Source organism: Pinus tabuliformis, chromosome 2_2 (genome assembly GCF_031772625.1).
Source record: "Pinus tabuliformis cultivar Carrire ecotype Pingquan chromosome 2_2, CPIR1, whole genome shotgun sequence".
In the NCBI taxonomy this organism is placed as follows: Eukaryota; Viridiplantae; Streptophyta; class Pinopsida; order Pinales; family Pinaceae; genus Pinus; species Pinus tabuliformis.
The window spans coordinates 942615801-942627857 of NC_142300.1; the positions used below are offsets into that span (position 1 = coordinate 942615801).

The 12057-nt window shown below is 30.8% G+C and overlaps 1 protein-coding gene across 1 annotated transcript; it reads right to left on the minus strand.

The window, feature by feature from the left end:
• Window positions 1-10976: 10976 nt before the first annotated feature.
• LOC149196277 (uncharacterized) lies at window positions 10977-11682 on the minus strand. The gene has a single exon (XM_089403723.1). It carries the CDS (start codon window positions 11615-11617, stop codon window positions 11192-11194), a length of 426 nt encoding a protein of 141 aa, XP_089259849.1. The 5' UTR covers window positions 11618-11682; the 3' UTR covers window positions 10977-11191.
• Between the last annotated feature and the right edge of the window lie 375 nt (window positions 11683-12057).

Genomic DNA, 12057 nt, shown 5'->3' on the forward strand with positions numbered 1-12057 from the left:
TATATAAGGGAATTGTATTACGTCTATGTAGATCCGTATTCTGAATGAGAAAGAGAGAAGAAATTGTGTGAGAATGAAGAAAGATTTACATCAAATCTATTGCAGGTTATATCTCTTCAATTTGATGGATAATACAAAAGGAAGGACTAATTGTTTCTCTGTGGACGTAGCCCGAATTGAGTGAACCACGTATATCTATGTCTATCTTGTTTTATGTGTTTTTTGTGTTTATATTTCTGCAATATATTTTATATGTTACATTGCTCTATAACATATAATTTTCTAACATATGCAAAGAAGAACAAGAATATAATTCAAAGAAACTAAATATATGAGTATTTTCCCCTTGGTCACATATGACGTTTTATATGCGAAAATATTATACATATGGCTAAAGATTGCAAGTTTCCCTTCCAGGTTTCTTACGGAATCTAGTCAAAACGGAAAAGTCTTTCAAAGCTAACCAAATAAGGAGTCGAAAAAAAATGCACATATCAAAGATCGGACCACTAAAGCATAGAAGACATAGTTCGAGGAAGTGGCTTCAATGTAAATTAAAGCTAGCTTGTTCTTAGGGGCAGCATGTACCAACTTCTTGAGCAACATGGCTTAGAATTTAAAATGACACTGTAGCCAAAGGTGCATGAGCTCACGGGGAGTCGACATGGAGTTCGAATATTTTTTACTAAAGTATCAATTTGAGAAGAATCAATTGTTTCGTGCTGATATGGTATAGGTCTAAAAGTATGTTCGTGAGTTTTCTGGTGAATATTTCTTTCATTTGTTAGGAACAAGTGACATGAAAATTTTTCTATGTTTTCCATCTCTTCTCTGACCTTGAGCGAAAAAAACTGTATGGATTGATCCCTCGTTAACTTACGTATTTCATTGTTCATATGACGAACCAACGATATCATCACATCAAACCTAGAGAAACAACTAATTGAGGCTCGAATTGTTGTTGTTTTGATCTCGTGCACAAGGGTTTGACCTGGTGTGCGCTAGTGACAATTGAAAGCCTCTCCAAGGGTATTGTGATCTATGGTAACTCAGCATTGTTCTGATGTTTTCAGCACTCGACCTAGTCATGACACTTTATTTGAAGATCATGGATTAGTTTTGAGCAATCGACTATGTAGTGGATCGAACATTAGCATCGCGATGTAATGAAGTTGCGTGTACATTCTTTAAAGGAGTGGATTGAGTTTAATGTTTGATTTGGCCTAATGATTTGGTCATTAATGTTGAGTTAATCTTCATGGATTCGGTCATAAATTTATTGCATGGATCTGGTCACAAATGACCATTTTGATTCAGTCCAAAATTACCATCAATAATTAAAATAAACTAGTGCGTTCTGTATTTGCAGAATTAGTGGTGTTTTGGTGTAATATGGGGACTGTGCATGTGTTTTAGAACGGAAAATAGGGTGTTGATTGTAAACAATTGGATTGTGTGAAATTTTGGGTGTAATGCCTGTGCATTTGAGCGATTCAGAAGCAAAGCTGAACCATAGACCCCCACTACAGCATAAGTTGTGAACCACAAAAGGAAAACATTTCGGATCAGCCATCCTGCGGACAGCAAAGGCATCGAAATCCTCACCCTGACTGGTCATTCCCGCACAAATTTGATTCAATAATGCTTAATGGTGCAAACACAATTCAATATTTTTGTTTCAAGGACTAATTCACTTATTCTTAGCGTAGTTTTACCAAGCCAAAAATATGGACGCATAGCCAAATAACATAACAGTGCAAGTTGCTTTTGAGCTTATTCGAGTAGGCTACTTCTATTTGGACATGAGGACACAAATGTATTGTTGTTGCAGGTGCTAGAGTTTGTATGGCCAAGACAGTGTATGTGCCAGAGTTTTTTTGCTGTGTGTAACAAAGATTGGTTAGCTGAGGATCGATTTGGTTTTTGGGATGCGATGGTGAAGTCTGTGCAACTGGGTGATTATGCAAGGATAGGGATACATAGCTATGGTGTAGAATTTTGAGTGTTGAAGTTCAGTGATATAAGAAGTGTGACTTGACACAGAAGAGACACCAGTACATGCGTGTAGTCAAAGATGAACATTTCGTATATTGATATGAGGGTTTTGAGGCAGAGAAATTGTTTTTGAGGTTGGTTCAATGAGGTGAAGCCATTAACTGAGTTCTACTGCGTATGGTGCATTGATATGGAGTTTAATGGAGTGTGGATTGTCTTGTAGTTGCCTGCAAATACAAGGAAGGTTTGAATCAAAATTAGTCCGTAGAGGTTTAGAGACTGAGAGATTAAATTGGTGTGAATATTGGTTGAAATGGAGAACATAACCCTTGTAGAATGCATTTTTATGTGTGAACCTGCAAAGAATTGTAAGAACCTACAAACAAGTAAATTAACTTCTGGTGCAATGTATTACATGTGCTTTAAGAGTGCAATCTGGCAGTCGCAGTGCGATGGATACCTAAGCGTAGATGCTAAGATTAATGGAAGAATGTGTTGGAAGGTTGAGGCAGAGCATGATGCTATGTGAGACAAGTGGCAGAGGTGCCTAAAGTTGGGTTACCATTGTTTATGTTGTAGGAAGAGGTCGTGGGAAAATATGAACGAAGGAATGTTCATCTAACTTGTGTTTGCAGAATTGCTTGTGCTAGATGGACGAGCACCAATATGCAATGTATATGCTCCTTTGATGATGACAAAGATGTTTGTATGTTTCCTAAGGTTGAGCAGTTTTTGTGAGAGGTTGTTTATATACATTGCCATGTTATGCTGCTGCCGCATTTTGTATGTTGAGTGGAGTTTGATATGTATGCTACTATCTATGTCAGGTGGATGTATACCAAGAGCACATGTATGGCTGGGTTGAATAAGAAATGTATGCCTCTTTCCATTGGTTTAATGTCTTGGGCTGAGTTGTTCTATTACATTATTGCTAAGAGTGACATAGGTTTTGGTACGTTGTTATTATATGAGCTTTTATGTAATGTCATGTAATGAAATGAGTGTGAATTGTCTTGATGTCATCTACCATGTATTAATGCTATCATAAAGCCTTGTAATATTTATTTATTGATATATGTTGTTGTGAGGGTTTGAGAAGTTGTTGTGTAATATCTATATATTGATATATGTTGTTGTCATGGTTTGGGAAGTTGGTGTGGTCATGCCATGAGAGTACTTATATAGTTGAGAGAGAATTTGTATGTTGTTGTTGAGTATGTATTGTTGCTTCAATTGTTGTTAGGTTTTGGTAGCTCAACTTATATTGTTATCTAATAAAATCAAACCTAGTATGTGTTTAGGGGGAGCATTTGAAGGTTTTGTAGCAGCTATGAGATTTGATTGTTAGCATTGTTAACATTGATGTCATCTTATTTAGTCATAGGCCTTTTCCATTAATTTCAAAGGGTGAGAGAGAGAGCAAGGAGATTAGTTTTTAGATGGAAGGATTAGCTGGGGTCATCATCAACGCCGAAGGGTGAGATTGTTGGCATTGTAGTGTTGGAATTGATGTCAACAAGTAATATTTGATAAATTTGCCTTTTTGAATTTTGATATTCACAAATTTGGCATTCAAATATTTGGTGTTTAGAAATTTAGAATTTCCAAATTTGGCATTCGCAAATTTGACATTCAAAAATTTGGTATTCAAAAACTTGGTGTTCGCAAGTTTGGCATTCAAAAATTTGGTGTTCCCAAATTTGACATTCACAAATTTGGCAATAAAAAATTTGGCATTTGCAATTTTGGCATTCACAAGTTTGAAGTTCAAAAATTTGGCATTCACAAATTTGGTGTTCAAAAATTTGACTTTCACAAATTTGGCATTCACAGGATTAAGTTTGAAAATATCTCTTATTTAATGAAGATGATGGTGGATGGAGTCGAGGAGAAAAAATCAATTGTACCAAAGTTAATGAATAATGTATGCACAAGAGTGTTTGGCTCTCCATTTCTTCTTGTAATTATTGTTTAATCGCTGTAGAAAAAAAAATTATATGAGAAATATTTGTGAAGGAATGGTTTGATCATTTTTTAGAGAGAAAAGTATTGTAAGGCAATGTGAGCAAATTTTGAGTGAAGTAATTTTCAGAATATTCTTGTAACAATGCTAAGATCTTTGGTGAATGTTGCAGATTTTTAGTTCATCATTGTAGATGACATGTATTATGTATCTTTCTTTGTATTACATTACATTTAATGATTGTGTTAGGTGATAGAGTGAGGTTTTGTACCCATGTTGTTATGATGGAGATATATTGAGTTGGTTGTGTGGATTTTTGGTATTGTAGAGAGCATTGACTTCATGAAGGTTGTTGTTGAGTTATTGTTGTGGAAGAGGACCCAATATGAAAATGTATGAAGTTGTGGTCCATTGTGTTTGAGAAGGTTGGGGCCTTCGACAAGTGGTGACTTTCTATATAAGGAAATGGGTCTTCCTTGTTGGTTGTGGCTAGAAAAAGTATTTGACAAGTTGTGCCTTGGTGAATAGGAAGTTGGGTCTTCCTAGTTGGTTGGCGCCAGCAAATCTATGTAAAAGAAATGATTGAAGATTCATAGAAGAAGACAAACCAAGCAACAATATGGTGGTTTTTCTCCCGTTAAGGGTTTCCACCTAAAATCCATGGTGTCCATATGTGTTATTTCTTATGTTGTGATTTGAAGTTGCATGCATGCTATATTTCTTGTTCTTTTACTATGTTGTTATTTTTTTAAGTTTTAATTTATTAGTTAATGTTTTGGTAAAAATTAGTTACGATGATTCATTAGATGTTATATTGATTCAACCCCCCCAAGTATAGCTAAGTTTCCAACATTATCATCCAGGAAATAAGCACTATGTGGTTTCATAGCCCTAACGCAAGCCCTATAGTGACCCAATTCTCTATCAAGCTCCTAATTGATCAATCAAGATTAGACACATGTCGAGTGGAATCAAAATTTTGACAAGCAACACCTTCCCTATTTACAGAGCATAGGGTTCAACTCATGTCCATCTTCACTCCCTATAGAATCCACACCAATAGCTTCAAACATAACTCACTCTAATTTCTTCACCTTGAACTCCCTTATTCCTGGAGTTCCTATTGGTGCTCTCTACACAATAAGCTCCTGCGGCAATCACTCTCATGCTCTACACAACTACCTAAAGAATGAAGTCTCTAAACTCTTCTTCCTTCGCCACTCATGGCCTTTTGGTTCATAGCCTCTTTCTCACTCTCCACATTCAATGAAGAGAGGGGATGGTATGTCATCGTTCTCTACTTAGGCTACCTACTCTGACTGCAATGCTTGTCAACACAAGTCAATCCATGGTTATGCAAGTAGTCATGGTAATTATGGGTAGTTGGTATGCGCCTACTCGCAACTCGCCATAGGAAAACTAACAAACATGCAATATACACTCAACAACCATGCAACAACCTACCATATGCTTTCCCTCTTAGAGATTTGGATATGTATGTCCCTCCATTCAATCAGTCATTAGTTTATTTCCACTATAGATTTATTTACATCAATAATTCACATATTTTTGTTTACATACATGGGGTGTTATGGGGAAAAGATTGTTACATCCATACTAGTTTTCTCATGATTCCCTCTTTGTAATGACCAAATATTTCCAAGCAGAACCTTAAGTAGTTCTTTGCGAAGTTGAAGAAGTATGGACCATTTTCAAATTTTCTCATATCATCTTATGTATTAGCAAATATAATTGATAAAAACTATTTTCTCCTAGTTCCAGCTTGATGTGGCCATTAATGTGCCCATTGAATTCAATTTTTGTAGAATCCACTAAGGGAGCTTTTTTGAAAGCCATATGCCCATAAATTTTCTTATGAGGGTGTGATCTCTCATGTATTGAATATATTCTACAACGCAACTCGAGTGAACTTCAAATTTTGAATCTCTTATTGCTTTTGTTAAGCATCTCATTGGTTCTCTTTTGTCCTTTTTCCCTTCCTTCCGTGTTTTTATGTTAGCTAAATTCAACTTCTTTTGCATTGGAAATAGGGTTCACAACTTGAATATAGTTAATTGCTTGAGGTGATTGTCCCCGGTAGTGATTTGGTTATAAAAGGAAATACTGCTTCCCCTATGGCACTAGCCATTGTTGAAGGCTGACATTGTGAGGAATGTTGATAGTAATAACGATGATGGAGTAAGGTTTCAACACGGAATCCAAAGTCATATCTCCATTTAATTCTCAGTTATATTCACTATAAAATTAAATTTCACCGTAAAGATCATATTACTATTCTATTTCACTAAACATGATTTATATTTCCCCAGAAAGTTTCAATTCACCCAGTTTACCCGTTTTCAGTTCACCACAAAGTGAGTTCTATTTCCCACAAAGTTTTAGTTCACCACATAGTTTAATTTAATGAGGGTTCAAACACACATGTAAGAATACCTTTTATATTCGATATCATAAACATCATATGATTGAAAAAAAATGAACATTCTCCTTGTCAAATGTAGGTTAGATTTTGAAATGTTATCAAATTTGAATTCACAAAACTATTAAGATGTAATTTTTAATTATTTAAAAAATTCTATATAGAATAGATAAATAAAATAACTGAATGAGATGTTATTATTTTTTTAATATCAAATTGTGAAATATCGTAGTTGTATAGAAACCATAATTAAAATGTGTACTAATAAATATTATTACGTAAGCGATTTTATATAATCAAATTTTGTTAAGTGTAAATCATTTTTATAGTTTAAAACTTGAAAATATATTTGTATTTTGATTTTTTTTTTAATTTTTTTCTATATTTAATACTTAATAGATTAGTGGTTTCTCTCTTCCTTAATCAAATATTTTCTGGATTTTAGACCGAACTGATTTGAAAAATATATTTAAAAAGACACAAAAATATAAAATAATAAATTTATTTGAAATAGAAATATTTTTTTTCCAATTACTTTATATAATATATAAATATATTTTTATTTTTTTAACTCTATATGATATATGCATAATTGATATTGAAATCTTTTATTGAATATGGGTAATGTGATATTTTATTATCACATTTTATTTATTAAATATTTTTTAGTTATTAATATATTTTTAAATACCTGTAAATATTATTTAAATATACATATTGAATTTTATTTATTTATTATTTATATTTAATTTATTATTAATAATATTTTAAATGTAACATTTTAATTTTATATTTAAAATTTATGAACATCTTTACTTTAAATTATCTCATTGAAATATTTTATTATGGCTATATATATATATATATATATATATATATATATATATATATATATATATAAACTAATTGGTATTGATAATCAAATAATTTATTTAAGTTATATATTAAAATATTTTAAAAAATATAAGAAATATATATTTTTATCATTCAAAATGAAAATATACAATTTTTATTTTTAATTATTTATCTATATATAAATTTGTTATAAAATAATGTTACTTCATATGATTATAGAAATATTTTATTTATGGTTGGGAGTGACAATGAAGGATCTTTACATCTCTCTTATTCTAGGTTGTAATATTAATTAACCAAGTGACCATGGTAGCCAGATAAACTCTTCAAAGTGGTATGTTCATTATTATTTTTTATTATAGCTCGCTTTGTACTTTGTATTTTTTTTAAGAAATATTTATTTTATTTTATTTTAAAAAAGATATGTCAAAGGTTAGCATAATGAAATCAAACATATATTTCATATGCAGAATGCATCTATCGACATAACCAACCAAAATTTAAATATGTATTAATAAATAATATTTCTTGTTATTATAAACTATATCATAAATATCTTTATTCAATTCTTACAAACACATACTTTATAAAAAAATTAGTTTTACTATCTTTATTCAAAATATTACTAGAAATTAAAGATATAAATTATATTTTATATATTTTCAATTAAAATAATTTTAATAAGGTTCATTTTATATTTGTAAATATGAATAACTTTTAATGTAGGTATGTTTTTAAATATCAAAATCTAATAAATCAATGTGGCAATATATATTTTCCATTAATTATTAAATTATCTATTTTTATTCCATTTTCATATTACTAGAATTATTAGATTATTGTGTTGAAGCTAGGGATAAATATATATTTAGGTGAAAACTTGTTTTATAGTGAAAAGAGATTCGATCCTTCTTGGCCCTTGGTATATCCTCATTTAAGATGGATATAGGTTGACTTTTGTCAAAGTTGGAACATAACAATAATGAAAATTTACAAAGCAAAAAGAGATTTGATACCTCTTGGCCCTTGGTAGACCTTGATTTAAGATGGATACAAGTTGACTTTTGTCAAAGTTGAAACATAACCATAATGAAAATTTGCAGTGGTGTTTAATTAATTCAAATGGATATAGGTTGACTTTTGTCAAAGTTGAAACATAACAATAATGAAAATTTTCAGTGGTGTTTAATTAAGTCTAAAGGTGCTCAATCCTACTGTGGAAAAGATGTTGTCATGTCCTATTATATAAACATTTTGACTAGGGTAAATTACATAAAAATAAAATTTAAAAAAGTTAACATAAAATAAAATAATAAAATTGATAATTATAAAATAAAAATAAAATAAAATTTAGCAATGGTGGTTTTTGAGCTTCATGTTTTGAGAACTCATGGTTTTACCAATGGTATTCTTATGTAATATAGTCTATTTAAAGGTGTGAAGAATATATATATAATCAACCTAGATCCATATTATTCGGAATATACTAAGGAAGAAATCTCTAAAGGTGTAAACTTTTTCTAGATTTTGCATTCAAAAAGGAGCTTGCACTTTGAGAGATTTGATCTCTCTTGGGCGTTGATAGATCCTTCTAAATCTTTAGTAGATCCAATGTAATATAAATCTATATTAATATTTATATATCTAAAATGTATTTTATATATGTATTTTTTTGCTATTTTTAAACAAATAATCATGATATTAAAGTTTTAGTATTTTGTTAAATATATTTTTCTATATTTTAATTTTAAAATATAGAATATATATTAACATGCTAAAATCTAAAATGTACTAATTCTAATATATTATGACATAAATATTATATGATAATTCCAATATATAATTAAACAACAATTATTTACTTTCAATTTATTTGAAATAATATTTAAATTAATACTGTTTTGTCTATAAATTATTCTTTTATATAATATTGTCATTCCGTTTTCATGGTTTAGGCTGCTCCCATTTCACTCGCCACTACTACAGGAATCGCTTTTGCTTTCTATTCCTCTGGCTACTAAGATGTTTCAGTTCACCAGGTTGTCTCTTGCCTGCCTATGGATTCAGCAGCAGTGAAAAAGGTTAACCTATTCAAGAATTTCCGGATCTATGCTAATTTTCAACTCCCCGAAGCATTTCATCACTTACCATGTCCTATGTTTTAGTTCTTCCCCTCCGAGTATTTTAGCTTCTTTCTAAAAGTCATACAACATAGTAAAATATATTTTTCTTTCAAAAACTCATGCAGTATAGTAATTTTTTATTTTTTTTCAAAAGCTCATGCAGTATAGTAAAATATATTTTATTTTTATCATATAATTTTATTCTTTAATTCTTTTAGTGTTTGCTGGACATGTGAACCATGTTTTAGTTCTTCCCCTTTAAGTATTTTAGCTTCTTTAGAAAACTCATACAATAAAGTAAAATATATTTTATTTTTACTATATAATTAAAAATTATAACGTAAAAGTAAATTATAATTTAAAAAACTACAATGACAAACCGAAATTAAAATGACTCTATTACTAATTTCATATCCAAATTCACGGCTTTGCATAATCCAAACTTCATTTCATAATTTCATTTTGGTAGAATTCATATAAAGTGTATGGATGTGGACGATACACAACATCACAAAGCTCATATGACTTTAATACACATTTAATTTCTGAAGTCACTTCTTTGCCTAATCAAAATCTAAATTAAAATAACTTCGAAATTCATTTCCTGAACTCACAGCATATACATCATTCACTGCATCAAAAAGTCCATCGCTGGAAAAGCTTTCGTACGGTGGGTCTTTGGTAGCAGATCTTACACTTCGATGAAGTGTAAGAATAAACAACTATTAAATAAACTACACACAGGTATTATCATTTGTTTGTCTGATATTTTGGATGAATAATGCTGTGTTATCATTTGTTTGTCTGATATTTTGGATGAATATATTTATTCTAAGGGATATTAAATTCTTTTAGGATGAGAAGAATGTTTGATCGAATTAAATAATTTAATAAATTAATGAAATAATATCATTAGTTTTTTCTAAAAATTAAGGGTTTAATATAATTATTACTTAATAATATTTTTTTTAATATATTAATTAATTAATGTTGTAATTTAAATATTATTGTTTAAATATAACAGAAATTATGTTTCCACATTGTAAGTAATATTTTTTTTAATATATTAATTAATTAATGTTGTAATTTAAATATTATTGTTTAAATATAACGGAAATTATGTTTCTACATTGTAAGTAATATTTTTTTAATATATTAATTAATTAATGCTGTAATTTAAATATTATTGTTTAAATATAACGGAAATTATGTTTCTACATTGTTCTCTATTTAAGTTTTTGCGAAAGTCTGTCTCTTCTTCATCAGAACTGCCAAAGTCTGTCTCTTCATCTGATTAGTTTTTGCCAAAGTCTGTCTCTTCATCAGAACTGCCAAAGTCTGTCTCTTCATCTGGTTCTGATAATGAACCACTTCACTCATATAATTTCTAAAAAAAAAATTCTAAAAAAAACTTTATTTAATAGAATATAGTGGTTATATTTTCATTTCCCTTTAAATTAATTGGGTTTAATATATTGTTATTATAAAAAAAGCTTAATATTTTTTTATTATAAAAAAAAAAAACTTTAATATCTTTAAAAATGGATGAAGTGTGAATATCTTTGAAGATGAATAAAATGTTCACAGAAAACGTCAAACATACCAATAATAACACAGCTTTCCACAAAATATCATCTACATTATAAAAATATCATCCACATTTTATAAACTGCTCTCCCTCCCCCAGCTAAACTAATTATATAAACTGCTCTCCCTCCCCCAGCTAAACTAATAAACCAACAACGCCAGATTTTAACACACCCAACAGAAGGATAACACAGAAAATGACTTTTACTACTACTCCTACTCCTACTCCTATTCCCCTCTGGCAAAATATTCAACAGGGAAAGTCTTGGTGAGTCCACCAATGCTTCTGAAATGTATTTTGCCAGGATTTTTGTCGTCAACCTCCATTTCATAGATAGGCACCCATAACATCATATCCCTAGCCTTGACACCCTTGATATTCTTAATCTTGTTCTTCTCCACCTTGCAGGTTATATTAGCTGAGACTTTGACATGTTTGTCGGCTTTCTTGTAGTGGTGTTTGGACTCACTCTTCTGCTTTATCCAAACTTGGCCCGTCTCCTCCACGATGCCCGCTTCCAACACATCTTTCATTGCCATGAGGCCTCCTGGAAGGGAATACAATTCCATTATATCCATCACTTTCTCCAAAGCTTCCTCTCCTCTAACTACACTGACGTTTTCCTTCTTGATCTCAGATTCAACAAGAGCCATTGGGACAATCACAGAAAAACTTGATATCACAATACTTCAACCGAGATAAAACGACCCGGGTTGAAGTTTTCGAAGGGAAGTAGCAGGATTTATAGGAGAAAACTGGCTGTATATGGATGACCTCGAACTGTAATTGCAAACCACGTGGCTGCAGCCTGCAGTGGAGTTTGTCATGATAATTTATGTGGGCGGTCAGTCTTCGATAACGTGGCTTTCGTTTACAGGGATTGGTACATGGTATTTAGACTGGTTACCTGAGATAATAAATGAATCTGTGTGTAGGGCTACCACTGAATATCACTGACAGTAAGGTATATGGTAGTTGAGAAATGAATGAAAAGGAGAACTGGCAGGAAAGTTGAATGTAGCGAACTTAATAAAAATAGCCCATATCCCAAGCTTCATGAATTTTAAAGACTTATGCGCTTAAATCCACTTAA